Here is a 19,376-nt window from a genome sequence, read left to right on the forward strand (position 1 = left end):
TGGGCCACTGTAATAGCATTCTAATTGATCTCTTTGCATCTAGTCTCTCCCCTCTCCAAACCATTCTCCACTTGGCTATCAAAATAATATTCCTAGGGAAACAATCTGACCATATCACTCCCCTCCTCCCCACCTTCTGATAGATTTCTCCTGCCTCTAAAATAAAATATATATTCTTATTTGGTATTGAAGTCCTCACAATCATGCAGCCTTTGATCTTTCCTAGATATTAATATCATTCCACTTTTCACATGGCCAATTTGGGCCATATTGGCCTACTTACTGACCTTTGTAAAGTGGTTAAAGACTATTTAAATGAGCATGAATAAAGGGTAAAGATCATTCTGATTTTTCTGCCTGCGCCTTTTCAGAGGCCATCTCCAACATCATGCCTAGGATGCATTTTATTCTCACTTCTGCCTCACATAATATTCAAATTAAGATTCTTCATACCTTAACTGAAATTCCATCTTCTTCATGAGATCTATCCTGTTTTTTCCCCAAGTTTTAGTGCCCTTTTTTATAGTGAATTCTCTATTTTTAGTGCCCTCTCTCTTTTGCCTTCCTTCTTTCTCTGCAAAATCAAAACATTCTGAATATCCTATTTTAAGATAGTATCAAAGGAATTTTCTTTATTGTTGACTGGAGTAGCAGCTGCCAATAGTGATAAACAAAACATTAACAAATAATACAATTAGAGCCGCTGTGATTAGTGTTTTTCCAGGGCAATCATCTTTGCTTTCATTTATTTAAAAATTAAAAAAAAACACAGGAAAAAAAAGAAGCCCATTGAATTGAAAGGAAATATGTAGAAAGTAATATGGGAGGACAAAGTGTGGCAAAGTTATGGGTGTTTAAAGCATTCCGGAAATGTTTTCATTTTGATTCCCATTATAATTAGGTTCCTAGCAGATGGAGAGAATGTAAATCATCTCCTAGCAGGAGACAGGCACTGGGTTCTCTAAGATGCAAAGCATGCTGGAAAAGACAGCTGCTTTTATTCTAGTGAGGTGACAGCCTGGCTTTGTATTTTTCTGGCTTAATATATATTTTGAAAATATTTTATTGTATACTACATATAACAGATTCTCTTCACTACACAACCCTCTTATCCCCTCAAACAAGGGATCAAGTGAAAATGATTAAAGTAATATGAAGTTCTAGCAATTCTGTTGAGAGTAGAATGATCCTCCTTCTAGAGGAGGTATCTGACTTTTTGCCTTCCAGCTTTTATTTCCTATTCATCCTCTTTATAGCCTGTTTGTATATATTTGTTTGTTGTTTCCCCTATTATACTATGAGCTCCTTGAAGGCAGGGACTGTTTTTGGCCTCTTTTTGTAGCCCTAGAGCTAAGCATAATGCCTGGCACACAGTAGATACTTAATGAATGCTTATTCATTGATTGATTGGAGGGTGAGTGTCTCTCTCTGATGGGTTTAGGTAGCTGGAAAGGGGAACATGGAGTGAGTGAAATGGCATTTTCTTTGAAACATCATTATAATCCACGATCTTTTCTTGGCAAGTTCATATGGACAGGGGCCCAATGTTTAGGAAATTAGTAAAAATAACTAGAATCTAAAATGTAGGAATTATTAGCTAATTTGACCTTATAAAATATGAATAAGAATGGATAAGATATAAGACAATCCTCAGGCTGGAATGTGTCTCTGGATAGGTATAATTTATTTAAAAAGAAGTAGGCAAAAAGGGGGCATGGTAGTATTATAATGAAAAAGTGAATTTATGGCAGGAAATGAAAAAAAAACAGAAGTATATTGGGAAAAAAATTGAGTTAAGATCATTGATGGGAGAAATGGGAGCTAGTTTGTTATTGGTGTAAACTATAGACTACCTGATAATAAGTTTGGGAAATAGTTCACAAGGCTGCCACAGACCTGCAATACAGTAAATGAAAGATAAGAAACTTCAATTATCTAGACATATGCTGGAACATACTCTTTTGGAAAAAGGATAAAAGCAAAATTTTTTTCTGGATTTGCATTAATGACAATCTTGCCTTTTAAAAAGTAGAAGAACAAAAAAGGGGGGATTTAGCACAATATTTTTGTTATCTTTTCTGGGATGGAAAAGAATCAAGTAGGAATGACTATTCCTTAAATTTATAATAGAGATAGAGAAGAAAGCTAGTTTGTTTGGCATGCACTTTAGATATTGAGAAAAGAGATTTATGATTGTTCTGGTTCATTACTAGAAGGATAGGTAAGATCCCAAGGACTAAGATTTTTCAGCAGAACTCGTCTGAGGAGGGATGAGAAACTCAGAAAAATGATGTTTTCAAGATTTAAAGGAAAACTCCAATAAAAACAGAATACAGGAATTATATCAACTAATGGATGTGGATACACAGGTTACTCACCAGATAACTTAGATTTTTCTTTTAAACAATATATACAGAAGCTGGAAGGAATGACAGGTAAAACGGGATAAAGAAAGCATGGTTCTATCAAGAATGGGTAATGTCCATTACTTATGTTATTGCTATCTTATTTCATTTTTTCATAGTTATTAAATTAGCCAGTCAGGTAAATGCTAAAATTATTCATCTAGATTTTAGTAAAGCATTTGATAAAATACCTCACACTATTCTTGTGGGGAAAATGGAGCAATATGGACCATACAGCAGTTCAATTAGATGGATTGAAACTGGTTGAAAATTTGTACTCATGGAGTAGATGTTAATGGTCCAATGTTAAGCTGGCAGAGGCTCTCACCGGTAGAGTGACAGAAGATCTGTTCTTAGCCCTATGCTATTTGACCTTTTTATAATGACTTGGATAAATATTCATCAGCTTTGAAGATTATACAAAGGTGGGAGGAATATCTAACATACTGAATGACAGAGCTCAGATCCAAAATATCTTAGGCTGGAGCATTGGACTAAGTCTAATAAGATAAAATCCAATAGGGTTAAATAGAAAGTCTCATTCTGGATTGAAAACACACACACACACACACACACACACACACACACACACACACACACACGGAATGCTGCAGAATATATAGTTGGGCTGTAGTTTGTCCAAAAACATCATGAGTTTTTTTGTAGATTAAAAGTTTATGAATCAGTAATATGTTATGGAAGCTAAAAATCATTAAGGTGGGCATCATTAAATGAGGTATAGCTTTTAGGCCTGAGAGAATGATAATTCTATTTTATTTCTCTTTGATAAGATCACATTTTGCATATTTTGTTCAGACCTAATCCCATTTTGCCAAGGACATTGATAAACTGGACAGCATCCAGATATATTATTTGGAGAGTAAATTGGTGAAGGGTTTCATATCCATGGCATATGAAGCTAATGAATATGTTTAGCCTAGTGAAGAGCAGACTAGAGATAAAGTAAAAGAGACCCAAAGGCTTCATCAAATACTTGATGGGAGAATTACAGTTGTTCTTTTGGTCCCAGATTGCAAAACTATCGTAGGAACAATGGGCAGATATGGCAAAGAGCCAGATTTAGGTCTATTTTTTAGGTGAAATGTCCTAAACATCAGAGCTATGCAAAAGTGCAGTAGGCTACTTTTGGAGAAACTGGTTTCCATTTCATTGGAGGCATCTGATGAGAGGCTAGATGAATTCATGTTAAGTATGTTATAATAGGGAATAATTTGGCATATAGAATGACTTAAGCTTCTTGAACCTCTAAATTCTATGATTCGATGAATTTGAGACTAGATGATCCCTAAAAAAATTTTTCCGGCTGTAAATCACAACAGGATTCTTCGATATTTTCATCTGCTCCACAACAACTCTAGTAACTTGAGGCTCTGCCCCAAAGGTTGGTATGTAAATGTTCCACCTGCTCTGAAATTGCCTGACTTCCCATTTTTCATACCCTCTCAGTTTTCTTAACCTGGTAATTTCCCAAGTAAACAGACAGCAGCAGTGCTCATCTCTAGGACGGTCTTTGGATTTCTCAGGTGCAACTGAGTAGATACAATTAGGACAAATTGAGCATTTCTCTAGCTAGTGACTTTCTTAGGATTTCAGTTTCTATTTAGAGAAGCTACATTTTTTTTGGAAGGGGTATTATTTAGGTTTGACATGTAATGAAAGGTAACAGAAATATTACTCATTGGGAAAAGAGAGAGAGTAGGCATGAAGCAATGTGGCACAGGGCATTATGAATATCTTAACTAGGAAGTGATACTTTATTTCTCCTTACTTATGCCCTCCAGTCCACCAAACATGTATTGCCTCTATATCTAAGGTGCAGGTACAGTACTATAAAGATGCTTCACTCTTGTCATCTACTGTACAGATGAATCTTGTACAAGTATTGTCTTCCTATTTAAATGTGAACTCCTTGAGACGAGGTGCTTTCTTGCTCTTTTATTTGTATCCCCTGTTGTTAGCTTAATGCTTGGAAGATAATAAGTGTTTAATAAAGTGTTTTTTAACCCTTTCATTTATTCACTCTTTACTCTTCTACAGAAAGACCTTAGTTTAGATTCTGCTTCTGACATTTAGATTGCATAACCATGGAGAAATTATGTATTATTTTTGATACTCAGTTCACCAAACTGCAAATGAAGATAACATTTTATAATACCTTTATCACAATATTTTTGTAAGGTTCAAATGAGATAATATATATATATATATAAATAAAAATATATGTGATAATAATTAGTCATCAGGAAGGGAATTTAATAAACATGTAGTAGTTTTAGGATTTTTCTGGGGATTTTTTGTTTGTTTGTTTGGTTTTTTTATGAGCCCTTGTCAGTTTCTAATGACTAAACTCTAAAAAAAATCATCATTATTCATCCAGAATTTGCCCAATGCATGTTCAATTCTATATTCCACACAAGATTGGTTTGAAGGAAGTATTTTGTAAACCTTCAGGAACTATAAATGTGAAAACATGAGTTGTTGCTATCTTTGCTTCTATTATTATCATTATTGCTGGATTTTTTTACCCTGATCTTTGATTTCTTCAGTATAGGGAATTCCTTGTGTGGAAATGATCTTCACTGAAGCAAATTGACTACCTACTTGGAATTAATAGTGTCAAGAGAGTTTTGGGGACACTAAGAGGTTAGGTGACTTGTGTGTAAATTAGGTTAAAACAAGGTAAGCACATAAATTCCCTATGGGAAGTGTTCTATTATTCTCTAATATTAGGAACAGGTAGAGGAGCATGGACTTGAAGGCCAAAATGATATATAAGCTGAAATTCCCCAGGGCTGAGATGACCTCTAGCAATTGACCAAAAGAAAATTCTAGGGCTGGGGTGGTAGAGGGCAGAAGAGTATGCTAAAACACCAGGACTGAAGAAAAGAAAATACAGTGGAAATGAAACATTAGGGGATGCTTCTTTGTGCTTAGAAAGTTAACTATGGAGTGGGGCAGCTAGGTGATTCAATGGATTGAGAGCCAGGCCCAGAGACGGGAGGTCCTGGGTTCAAATCTGACCTCAGATACTTCTTCACTGGGCAAGTCACTTAACCTCCATTGCCTAGTCCTTACTACTCTTCTGCCTTAGAACTAATAAACAATATTCATCCTAAAATGGAAAGTAAGGGTTAAAAAAAGAAAGGACAGTTAAACTATGTTCTAGCCAACTATATCCGAAGCAGATATATATGATTTTAAATACAAATATTTATACCTTTTCACTATCAGCCTCCAAACTTACCCATTCTGGTTGTAAACATATGTGGGACAGCTTTGCCAAAGACTGAAATTTTGGCTTTGAAATTCTCCAATGCCTCTTCTGAAGTCAGCAAGCTACTGAATCCTTCTGGCCTTTTAAACAGGAAACTTATTCCCCAAAATCTCTACTGCTCATTATTGCTTAAATACTGTTGCAAAGTAATGGTTCTCTCATCAGAATTTTTATCTCTAAGCAGTAAACTTTATAGTTATTTTGGACTGATTCATTCATATTAGCTCCAGTTATATGTGGCCTTTTAAACCCATAAAGATTAAGACAGAAGGATTTGTATGACTATACATGGCAGAGAAGATAGAATGCTAGCCCAAGAATAAGGAAGACCTTTCTCCCTGGGTTGAAATTTGGCCTCAGACCCTTACTAGCTGTATGACCCTGGGCAAGTCACTTATCCCTATGGGCCTCAGTTACTTATCTATAAAGTGAACTGGAGAAGAAAATGGTAAACCACTCCAATACCTTTGCCAAGAAAATCCCAAACAGGGTCAGGAAGAGTTATATGACTGAAACGACTGAATAATAACAAAGAGACTTGTTTTTAACAACACCCTAAAGTTCTATTTGCAGCAGAAACTCTGGATTATGTTTACTGGAGAACAAAACTCCCAGGTCTCATACCCTACAGACAATACATTTATTCATAGAAGACTATTTGCTCTAAAAGGAAAAGTGCTGATACTTTTAAATAAAATGTTCTGTGCCGGTTTGTTCTCAAAGCTTAGAATACACTAAGAATTCATGATAAGGTGACAATTCCCCAAAGTAATTTATGATGTCTATAGAAATAAACAGAAAATAAACTTTGTATTCATCAAGCTACCAAATATGGAAGTTCTAAATTTGATATATTTAGAGGGCATAGGGTTCACCTTTCTCCTCAATCTCAGGAGCCCAGGCAGATTTTTCTCTTCATGGTTTGGCTTATTCTTTTTGTATTTTTAATTTTTTTAATTAGAAAAAATCTTTTTGGGCCCATTTTTATTCTGACAGTCTGATATAGTTTGGATAAGGTACAGACACAGTAATTATGTGAAGAGTGAAAACATAGTCAAATCACTGTGCCATGTAGGTGATGGAGACAGGCAGAGCTGAGAGGTTAGAATCCTCAGGTGATGTTAGCTCAGTAGCAGTCAAACAAATCAGCTAACATGCCCAGCTGAGTCACAGATACCTCTCTTTTATATTTTTATAACTGTCAGGATCCCTGATTTTAATGATCATTTTTAGGTTTCTTGATATTTCATGGAACGTTTACCAAGTTTTTGATTAGGGGTGGAGGTGGAGTTTCCATGCTAAGTAACTGCTGGATGGCTTTTCAAAACTCTATGAAGTTAACTTATTTTACATCCTGAGTAAATTAGACTCCCCTTACCCTACTGAAATAGAGTGAATCTCAGTAAGTAATAATATATTTGTATTTCTAGTGCTTTAGCTAGGGAACACAAGACTTCTAATTTTACTTCTGATTTCTTCGTTTTTCCCTTGCTTATTTCATGTGAAGCCAATTTCTTCAAAGGCTTGACAACCGATCTATTGTGTTCTACTCAAACCAAGCCATACAATCATGACTTGGACTCATGATGCATCAGTATTCTTTCTCAACTCTTCAGTGAAGCTAGAAAATAAAATGGATGGATTACAAAACATTTCACTATTTGTAGCTAGGTTGGCATGTGAACCAGAGTGGAGCAACAAATTCAACAGGAAAGAGAAAAGGAAATGTTTTATCTGATAAGCACTTTTTGAATGTATATACAACCTCTGAATTTATAACAACATGTTTTGTTCCTGTTGTGTCCCTAAAACTAGTACATTTCCATGACAGAGTTGAGATTAAACCCACACCTTTTTATGAGGTGGCAGAGCAGGGACTGGGTGGATCAAAGAGAACTTCACTGAGGTTTTATTATACTTTTGCTAGTCAATATGGAGCAATATGGGTACAATTAGTGAGTACATACCTGGCATGCAGTAAATGGTTTAATTCTCCAAAGGAAAGGGGGGATATCAAGGACAGAAATCTGAAGACTAAAGGTATTCCCTTTGAAATGCAGCAACTTTGGTTCTTCCAGTAGCTGTCCCCCTTGATGCCTTTCATCTGAAACCACTTCCTACAGGAGAGAAAGACAGAGACAGAGACAGAGAGAGACACAGAGAGAGACAAAGAGACAGAGAAACAGACAGAGAGCAAATGAAAAATTCAGTTTCATAAACATTTTTCTTTGACAAATATATACACCAAGTCTCATGATGAATAGAGAGAATAGGCATGTGTTTTATATATATATATATATATATATATATATATATATATATATATATAATTTATTTATTATTTACCCAGTCTTTAATAGAGGTATTAAAGACTGGGTAAATAATAAATATATATACCTCTATTAAAGACTGGCTAAATTCAGAACACTGGCTTTTTTGTCCCTAACAGAAGAAGTTTGTTTGTCCTCACAATAATTTCCACTATCAGGGAGTATTCCTTTATATATATATATATATATATATATATATATTTAAGAAAGTCATTCAGGTTTCATTAAAGGTACTAGGACTCAAAAAATCTTAATAATGTAGGTATATTTCTGCAAGCATTATCAGATTTCACTTTTTAACAGAAATTAGGTCTAGTTAATAATTTCATGTTGCAGTGTGCCTATGGTGAAGAGAATGTCCTCATTTACATTTTCTCTATATCAATAAAATCACAGGTCTACTCCCTATCTCTATTAGTATTAATTTATTTATATGCATATATATGTATATACGTGCAAAAATACATATGTGTATATATATATATGCTATGCTATTAGTTTGTAATATTTTTAGGACTATAAAGATTGGATAGTGGATAGTAGTCATATTTGGGGAAAAAGCTAGAAAATTCACATATCTTTACATATCACAGAATTTTACATATTTCTATGTACACACATATATTTTCAAAAGGCAATAGATCGATAAGAAAAAAAGAAGTAAATATTTCTTAAGTCAGGTTCAACCTTGGTAAAAGCAGAGAAGATATATATATATATTTTTAATAGAAGGGTAAAGTTAAAAATATCCTGTTATCTATTCACATGTACTTTTTCAGTTAGGGAGGAGGGACATTCACATATGCTCTGACATATAAATTCACTGTTGTTTGCTAGCATCTCAAGAGCTGTGCTTGGTCATTCAGGAGATACTGAAGATGTATGAGATGTTTCCTCTGCTACTGAGTGCCTTAACCTCTGTTATTTTGACTAAAAGCAGCATATGTGATAAGGGAGCTTCTTAAATCAGTGTTTTATGACTAACTTCATTTAGTTTCCGTATTTGACTAACATCTGTGGGATGAATCAGAAAAACCTAAGTTGTTGAGTTCTATAATCCTAGATTTGTGACCAGAGGAAGGATATCAAAAGTCACAAAGACAAAAATGGCACAGATATTCCCTCTAGGTACTTACATTTCCTAATAGATATGTGTAGTATTAAGTAGATGTTTTTGCTGCTTCTTTTAATCTCATCTAAATTCATAGTCTCCAAGCTAGTAAAGAAGAGAACTGGACTTCTGATTAGTACTACAAAGGTAGTACCACTATTGGAACAAGCCTTCTCCTTAGTTTAAATTGAAGAAATCTAATCATCTAGGCAGTAGCTTCAGTAACTAGAACTCTAGACTTGCAGTCTTGAAGATTTGAGTTCAAATTCAGCCTCAAACACATACTGCTATATAACCCTTTATTTTCATAAAAGGTATTATTCATCTTGATTCATTCTTGACTTTAACTCTGATAAATTTTGTAATTAGTATTTGGTTTGAATGTATCCTCTGCCTCTTTTTCCTTATTTGTAAAATGGAAATAATACTATCATCTAGCTCCTAGAGTTCTTGCGAGTATCCAATATATTTGTTAACTTCCTAGATCTTGCTTATTTCAGTCTTCTTTTGATTGCACCACAATTTCAGACCAATCAGAAATTTGTCTCCATTTATTCCTTATCTACCTATAAACTATTACTTATTGTGAGTGAACCATCATTCTCTTTTTAAAACCAGCCAAAAATGAGATAGTTTCCTTATTTATTAAAAAGTATTATTCTTAACCTCTACTTCAATCTTGATGCTAACTCTAATTGATGAATTTTACTATTTTTAGTATTTAGTTTGTACATGGTGCTGAGGTTACCAAGGCAAAGATGGCACAGATATACGACTGCTAGGTGCTTAAATTTCCTAATAAATTGGTGTAGTATTAAGTGGATATTTTTGCTACTCCTTTTAATCTCATCTAAATTTTAGTCTGCAAGCTAGTAAAAAGTAGATTTGGATTTCTGATTGGTACTACAAACTAATAGTTAAGAGGAATTTTTCATAGTACCCATAATACATGCTAACAGATAGCTAGATAGAGATATAAATACTGATATTGGTATTAATATAGACATCTAGTTACAGGGAATATTAAACTTTCTAGAGAATTTCATGGAAGGAATAGGATATACCAGAAGTCCAATTCTAGTCAGCAAGCATTTATTAGCCATATGCTAAAGGCACTGTGAAAGAGACACCAAGGAAAGAAGGAAGGAAAGAGAGGTAAGAGTAAGAAACTGATTGAAGACTTTCAAGTTGGAGGTATTCTAAGTTAGACATTTCTAAAATTGAGCTTTCTAAAGAAGGAAGGGAATTTTTTGACATAGAATACTCCTTGGAGAATGAAAGGAATCTTTGCATAATTTCAACTCAATACACTCTACATTCATATAGTGGCTTAAGTTTTTTAAGCACTTTATAACATGTACAAATGAATAAAAGACAAAGATAATGATAATTACTGGCATAATTTCTTATAAAAATTTAGTAGATATAAAGGTTAACACACAAAAGAGGCCAAAAGAAACTGGAAACCTCCTTGGCAAGCAAACATCTAATCTTCATGTCAAGCAGAGAGAAAAAGCTAAGAGCAACAGTGATTCAGGATAGAAACTCATTTTTAATATGGTAGAGAGTATCAATCAATTGATTAATCAATTGATAAGCATTTAAATGATTATCCCATTTTCTCACCTGTGAATTTCCTACAGCAATGAAACAAAGAGTTCTATCCCTAGCATGTCATATGCCTAGAACATGCTAAATGTGGAAATGCAAAGGAAAATGTGAAAAAAAAATCACGGAGAGACTGCTAGGTGGTACAGTAGAAGATCCACATATGGAGAAGGGAGGTCCTGAGTTCAAATCTGACCTCAGACACTTCCTAGCTGTGTGACTCTGGGAAGTTACTAAACCTCCATTGCCTTCTCCCTTAGAATTATCACTAAGACAGAAAGTAAGGGGAAGCGAAGGAAGGAAGGAAGGAAGGAAGGAAGGAAGGAAGGAAGGAAGGAAGGAAGGAAGGAAGGAAGGAAGGAATAACTGAACAGGAGTATGTTGATAAATATTCAACAACCAGCTAACTTAGGGATTGAGAAGGTACAAAAACACACTTTCAAGTTTAGTTTCTGTTATTAACATTTCCTCCATCATTTTATTGCCTAGACAATTAAGAAAAATATCATGTCTAGATTTGTGGCATTTGCCTATATCCAAAGTGTAAATGTCCACACTGAAAATTTAACAAATTCTTCCAGCAGGTATATCCTACTTCTAACACATCCCTTGACACAGGCATTACTAGCAAAGCATTTAACCCACTTCCTCTTTGATGAAAGCCTGGTCTCATTTCTCTTAAGAGAATGTATCATATATTTATTATCAAAAGATGAGAATACCATGGACTCTTTTAAACTACAAGTCACTTTTCTGATTTTAAGCAAAGCATTCACAGCTATAATAATAAACAGAGCCAGTAACCAGTGTTATGATAGAGGGGAGAGAGAGAGAGTCTATGAAGTGAGATGCTCTTCTAGCTCTTCCCTCCCACCGAAGTCTCACTTTCAGAGACTTCCAGGGGGTGTCACTCTGAAACCGGGTGACCTGGATGGTTGTGCCACCCAATAGGAGTTGGGGGTGAGGCTTCCCTATAAGATGAGGTATGGGGGACCCCAATCTGATTTTGAATGAGAATGGGGTTCACGCAAGCCTCCCCAGAGGTCAGTCAACTTCACAGCCAGTGGTCTGGCTTCAAGATGGAGGCAGCCAGACCAAGCTGTGATTCCCTTCCCCCTTGTCTCTCAGGCACTCTGGAATGCTATCTGACTAATGAATAGCTTTTAATATTTGCAATTTAGGGGTTGGGAAAAGTAGTGAAGGGCAGAGGGATTTTGGGGTGCCCTCTTCTCTATTTCTAGGGTGTCCATCACTTGGGTGGGAACCTTTGGGGTTCCCACTCCTAAGTGTCTCCCCTTGCCCCTTCTCCTTCAGTTTCTATTTTTATTTCCTATTTCTATCATTTTCCATAATTGCAAGTCAAACCAAAAAGGATCTCTCAGCAAGGCTGGGTAATGGGAGAAGGAGCTGAAGAAATCTCTCCCAAAATGGAGTCCATACAACCTAGCTGACCCCATGATTAAAGTCTTGCAGGGTGAGATGTGATGGAATCTTTGACAAGGGAATCAGGGTTTCAATGTCCAAAGAAAGATCCTCAGGAAGCCCACAGGACTGGATTCGAGTTGAGATGTTTTCCTCCTCCCTCTCTTAGTCCTCCACCAGAGTTCTGTCCTTCTTCTCCTCTTCTCCTTCCTCCTCCGGAGAATTATCCAGAATCCCTCTGGTCTCTCAACTGTCACCAACCATCAGTCACTCCTTCTTTGACTCCTTTTGTCCCATTCCCCTTGCACAAATTCCATCTTTACACAGCTTGTGCCACTTCAAAAATGTATAAACATAGACCTCTCAGTGAGTTTACATTCTATGTCATAAGCTATAGTAAAATGTAATTCTGCATGTAAAAGAAGCAACAAACTAGATTGTTGGTCTTAAAATGTGTTTTTGATCACAAACCTTAATCAGTTGTTTGTTTTAATTTTTTAAGAACATACACCTACAATATAATTATATTTATTTACTTCTACATTATGTACAAATATACTAATAATTTACATCATATAAATTTCTAGAAAATAGAAATTTTGAATGGATAAAATTAAAGACAAATAATATTTGATCACAGAGTTAATAGGAAGTCATTGGAATTTAATGAGTAGGTGAGTAATATGGTCAGACCTGTGAGGCGTCTTTGTGAAGGATAGCTTAGGAGAGAGGAAAGACTTGAAAAAGGGAAATAAATCAGATGGAGTAGTTTGTAAAAGTCCAGGTGAAGGTGATGAGGGTCTGACCACAAGCTACTGTTGAGTAAGAAGAGAGGGAGAGATCTATGACACATATAATGGAGGTAGAAACAAGTTTGTCAACTGATTGGACATAATCGAGAGTGAAAAATATAGGATGAAGCTGAGATTATGAACTAGGATGCCTATAAAGATAATACTATCCTAAACAACAATAGGGGAATTTAGAAGAGGGATAGGTCCTGGCAGGTGGGGTGGCACCAATACCAAAGCATCCATCCCTGATCATCTTGCCTCCCTCTGTCCTACCCAAAATGACAAGCCAGATTGGAGTTCTTATTCAGCCTCTGAAAGATGCCTCACAGTCAGATGTGATTGGTTGGGGCAGCAGGTAAAGTAAGTATTTGACACAGTTACCCATTTTAAAGAGGAATATAGACAACTGGCATGTCCCCAGACCAACATTCCATCCTAGAACCTAGAACCTAGGGCTGAAGTGAATATAATGATGAATCAAATCACAAATGCCTTGAGGATTAGGGAATATCAAGTCATTCTTGGCTCTGAAGGATCATCTGATGTCACCAGTGGAGAGAAAATCATATTCTACCAGAATCAGGTCAGTTTTTAAGAGTTTGGTCAGATCTCTGGTGTTTCCCATGAAATATTGAGATGGAGGCGAGATGATGCAATAGGGAACAATGGTGTAAGTAATTTTCACTGCAGGAAAAGTTGGAGGGGAGTTATAGGTGATAAAAAGGAGAAGGAAAATGATTGATTGCATGGTAATGTGGCTACTAAGTGAAATTGAATTTGAATTTAAATTCAGGTTTTTAGAATTTTTTAGTGCCCCATTTTCAAATCACTGGTATTAATATGGAGACTGAGGGTATCTCTAAAATCATTCTGGCTCTTCTTAAGGTTTCCTATCTTAAAAGATATGACAGTTTTTTGAGATTTTATGCCTACTCCTGCTAGTTAATTCAGTCTTTTTTCCCCACATATGGCCATCTGAAAAATAGAAATTAGAATACAGAACTGGAAGCAGGTTCCTAATTGGCAGAGTAAATAGTAAAGAAGCTTTCATAATCTAAAGTCTCACATAGGTAGAACCTGGTTATGTACTTTTTAATACACATAAGCAACCTGGGCAGCAAAAACTTGATACCCTTTACAAAGATCTTCATACTGATTGAATGAGAGATATGAATATTAGAGCATGCTTTGGGGAGGCTGAAACAGCCAGGGTAAATTTACATATTTATAAGACAAAACTGTTTGAACTTTAAAAGAAAACACAACAAAATATTATGTTGCTGTGGTGTTTTTTTCTTTAAATGAGTTACCTGAACAATATTTCCCAAGGTTGCATTATTGATAAAGGTAAGAAGTGCATCTCTAGGAAATCCTTTGAAATTAGATTTTAAATCCACATTAATTCCAAGTAAGTAATGAATATCAAGAGGCATGGCTAGGAGTACAAGAGATGGATGACAGAATCGAGTTATTCTTTTATAAGACAGGGTGAGTGCTTAATTCCTTGACATTACTAAGTCAGGATTTGTTTGGTTTTGGGAGGAGAAAAAAATGAATTTTCAAATGTCAGAATATGTCACCATTCCTCAACCTTTGGGCTGAATTTATCAAAAGAAAGAAAAGGGATATCAAACAGGAAAAGATGGCAGTTCTAATTATTCATAGAAACACAAGAGCTAGAAAGGATAAGAGATCATTTAGAACTTCTCTCATTCCTATCACTTTCAGCTCTGGTCATACAGCCTATTCCAAGCAACTGGATAAAAAAAGGAAAAAAAAGGTACTTTCCCATAAAAAAAAACACCTTTATAATCTCCCCATGGAATTCATTTGTAATCATTGTACAAACTGTGAATGATTCTCCCAAACAAATTATATGAATATGTAGCATTCCCTCTGTGAAACTGATGTTTCCCAAAGGCACATCTGAATATAACCACTTTCCACCATTAAATAAACTCCAATGACTCCTTATTACCTCCACAATCAAATTGAAAATCCTTTGTTTGGCTTTTAATGTCTTTCATAATCTGGGTCCCTTCTTTCAGTCTTTCTGCACCTTATGTACTGTCCTCCATTATTCCATTCTTTGCTGTTCCCTAACCTGGTGCTTTTCACTGGCTATACCTCATTTCCGGACTTCATTCCCCCTTCATTTTCCATATCCTAATTTCCCTGACTTCCTTTCAAGTCTCAGTGAAAATTCTATCTTCTGCAATAAGTTTTCCCTCAGTTCACTTAGTACAGGTATTTTCCCCATGTGTTTACTCAGTATTTATTTTATATACATACATTTCTATATATACATACATATGTACATATTTGTGTGTTTGTGTGTAGAGTCAGTTATAGTTGTCATTTGTGGTCTCCCCTCTTGTGAGGAGTTCTTTGTGAATAAGGAATAAAGTATCCTTGTGAATAAAAACAGGTTTTTGTTTTTGCCTTTCTTCAGATCTTCAGCACTTCATCAAGTTCCTGGCACAATACAGGCACTTAGCAAATACTATTTGACTTACTGACTGACCTCTGAGCCTGCATCCTAATCCTCACTCACAGGCCAGGTTCCCCAGAGGGTAGCTGTTTAAGAGTTCTAAAAGTAACCCTGAGAGTACTATTGCTCATAAGCCCCCATCAATGTGTTCCTATCAGCCAAACTTCATTATAACTTTTAAGAAGGAGGCATAGCATAAAGGAAAATCACTACAAAACTAATCCATTCCTAACCAGTGGCACATTCTTTTCTTATACATACAAGGTCCCAGAAGACTTGCAGAAAAATATTAGTGAGGGGAAGTGGAAGATTGGAAGTCCTTTTCTCCATTTGAGGATTCCTCATTGTTTCTCTTCTAGGCTCTGAAAGTCAGTGCCTTTTTAGAATCCTGAAGTGGCTTTACCTTAGTATCTTCAGAGTGTCTCTCCACGCCCAATGGAGATAATGACTATAGTCCCTGCTTCTCCAGGGGCAACTCATGCCAAGTTCTGAAATTTGAAGATTTTCTAGGTCCTAATCTAGTTCAATTTATCTCGGTCTAATTAATTGACATTTTTTATCTTCAGTAGATCTTTTATTTGTCCTTACTTTGTTTTTTCAACTTCTAGCTAGATGCATTGTCTCTTATTAGTCCAGTCACTTTGGTAACATACTTTATGGAAATGTTGAAAGAAAGAGAGAGAGACAAATTCCTTTCAACAAAGAAATGTTTCTCATCTAAGGACCTGGAATCTTCAGCTACTAAATCTGGTATCTTCTTCCACTTGACTGTCTGTAAACTAACTTGCTTTTAAATGCACCCCAAGAGATGGCACTTGATTTTAATCAGCCAATCACAAGACATTTTCTGGTGGTATCATGTGTCTTTTTAAAATGACCCCCCCAAAAAAAAGGGAGCAGCTGGGTGGCTCAGTGGATTGAGAGCCAGGGCTAGAAATGGGAGGTCCTAGGTTCAAATCTGATCTCAGACACTTCCTAGCTGTGTGACCCTGGGCAAGCCACTTAATTCCCATTGCCTAGCCCTTACCACTCTTCTGCCTTGGAGCCAATACACAGTATTGACTATAAGATGGAAGGTAAGATTTTTAAAAAATAATTAATTAATGAAATGACCCCAAGATCTTATAATACTTCCATACTTAACAATGAATTATTCATCTTTAAATGATTGATTCAATCAAGATGTCTGAGTCTTCTATAATTAATTGGTGTTGGCCACTATTCTTATATACATAGTATGGGCAGGTTAAGCTTTCAAAGCAAGTAATGACTATGATATCACATTTTAGTAAGGATATTATTGATAAGCTAGATTGAGTCTAGCAGGGTTTGTAGGATATTTTGAGACTCAATTTTATACTGTATAAGGATCCTATAAGGATAATATTTCACATTCTTATTTCTCAAATTTACAAAATACATTCTGTGCAACAACCCTGGAAGAGAGATAATGCAAGTATTATTATTCCTGTTTTATAGATGAGGAACCTGAGGCAGAAAAACTTTAAATGACATTCCTATGCTCACTTGGCTACAAAGAGCTAGGAAATATCAGAGCCAAGACTCAAACTCAGCTCTGCTGACAATAAGATTGATGTTCTAATGACTGGTATCAACCTTTCTGTGCAATTGAAATTTTCTTCTTTGTGGAAAGCCCCAGTTCTGGCCAGGCATATTTTTGTTTCAGATTCCCATTTCTTTAGGATGTAAAATATGCCCTGCTATAGAAAATCAGCTGTCACAATCATCCTTGCCTCTATTCCCAAAGGATGACAAGCATTTCATTAGAGCTACAGTTGTGGCAAACTCTAATGCAGGCAATTTCTGCAGAAATGTCCCATGAAAAATACATACTAATTTTGATTAAATACCCAAGGGCTCCATTGGAGTTACAGAAATGAGTTAGTAATGGAAACAGAATCATCAGGTCTCTTCTATCTAAGAGAGGAAGAGAGAGAGACAGAGAGAGAGAGAGAGAGACAGAGAGAGAGAGAGAGAGAGAGAGAGAGAGAGAGAGAGAGAGACAGAGACAGAGACAGAGACAGAGAGACAGAGACAGAGACAGAGACAGAGACAGAGACAGAGACAGAGACGGGGGGGGGCTCTTGGCTCATGCCTCTCCCAGGGCTTTTTGATGTTCCAAAATTAAATATTTTTTCAAAGTATGTACATAGAGCAGAGGTTTTAATGGGTCCATGCTCCTTTCCAAGAAAACATTTTTTGAAAATATGTACAAATTCAAATAAAAAAGCTACCAACTCAATGTATGTGTGTAGAAATGAACCTGGGATAAAGTTGATAACTCCTTGATTTTCTTAAAAGTAGAAATTGAGAGCCAGGTCTTTGATTCAGGAGGTTGTGTGTTCATGTCCTGCCTCTCACAAACATTTCTTTTGTGACCATGGATAAATTACTTTATCCATCATACTTTTAGGCTACTCTCTAAGACTAAGCTACACACAAGCCCCAGATATGTATTGCAGTTTTTATCCTAAGGATGTCATTTTACATAGTAATGAAATAAAAGATTTGAATAGAGGGGAAAAATGAGAAAAAGAAAGAAAGGAGAGTAGAAGAGAGAGAAGGAGAACAAAGATGGAGAATAAAGAAGGAGGAAGAGGAAAAGAGAAGAGCAGAATCACAGAAAATTTAATCATGGACAAAACTGAGGATGAAGGAAAGGAAAATTTTGAGCTCATACCTACAACAAATTCAATAGAAATGACATGGGATGTTTAGCCTAACAAAAAGAATACTGAGAATCTGAAGAGCTATTATATGAAAATGTGATTTGTTCTGATGATTAAGAACAATGATGTTGGGGTCCAAGATGCTATGATACTGATCCAGAACATTTAGAGTTGCCTCATCACCTCTCCTTCCCTTTCCCACTTCTCCTTTCCAAGGTCTTTATGAACCAGGATGTTGTGAAACAGACCAAAAAGCAGTTTGAGGGTTCTGGGTTAAGATGGCAGCAGAGTAAGAAGTCTCTCCTGACCGAAATACAGAAAACTCCTCAAGGAGACATAAAAACAAGTCCAGACGAACGGAGGAACCACACAACAGGGCACAGTGTGGAAGGTACGTGGAATTGGGGCATTTCCATGCTATAAAGGGGTGAAACAGCTCTCACTAAATCGCGGGCTGAGCAACCACCTCACCCCCACCCCCTCCACACACAACACCTATAGCTCAGAAGCCAGCTAAAAAGAAATAGAGCAAGTTTGGGGCACCCATCAAGTCATTGGCAGCTCCAGGGCCTGTTCCTGAGAGCAGCAAGATTTAGGACCCCAAAAAGCTAATGAACTTACACAAAATTTGAGCACGGGAGCAGGGCACTGAGAGAGGACGCAGGGTGCAGAGCGGGGCTCAGAGTGCAGCCTTGGGTGGAGGCAGACACAGCCATGAGCTAAAGCTCTGAAACCCTGAGTGGGGAACCAGTGCAGATGGGTATACGACTGTGGAAGCAGTGCCCTGAGACTTATAAAGAAACCTCTGGCAGAGGATCAAGCAAGGGGGTCCACCAGGGGGCTTGACCTTGGAAAAAACCAGAACTCAGACCTCAGGAGCCAAAAGACTGTGGACAGACCCTGAGCATGAGGATAAACCTGAGAAGCTGCTGGGCTAATGATGGCTACCCAGTCTCAGGAAGTTCAGAAGAGAAAGATTAACAACAAGAAAAAGAAGTCTTTAACACTCGACAACTTTTACACAGAGAAAATCCAGACATCTGAGCAAACAGAAAAGGAGAACAAACAAGCATCCGGACCCTCCTCAAATAAGGAAAACAGGTCACAAGCTATGGAAGAGTTCAAAACTGAGATTTTGAGGAAAATGGAAGAGATCTGGCAAGAAAATAACTGTTTAAAAGGTAGAAACTTGCAATTGGAAAGTGAGGCTCAGAAACCAAATGAACTGAT

The 19,376-nt window shown here is 36.4% G+C and overlaps 1 protein-coding gene across 1 annotated transcript in view; it reads right to left on the reverse strand.

The window, feature by feature from the left end:
* UNC5D (unc-5 netrin receptor D) overlaps positions 1–19,376 on the reverse strand; it is a 376,103-nt gene that overhangs the window by 37,512 nt on the left and 319,215 nt on the right. Inside the window, exon 14 of the mRNA XM_044659544.1 lies at positions 7,668–7,817. Coding sequence (XP_044515479.1) covers positions 7,668–7,817 — 150 coding nt within the window. The remainder of the gene's footprint in view (positions 1–7,667; positions 7,818–19,376) is intronic.

Source organism: Gracilinanus agilis, chromosome 2, assembly GCF_016433145.1.
Source record: "Gracilinanus agilis isolate LMUSP501 chromosome 2, AgileGrace, whole genome shotgun sequence".
NCBI classification, from domain to species: Eukaryota; Metazoa; Chordata; class Mammalia; order Didelphimorphia; family Didelphidae; genus Gracilinanus; species Gracilinanus agilis.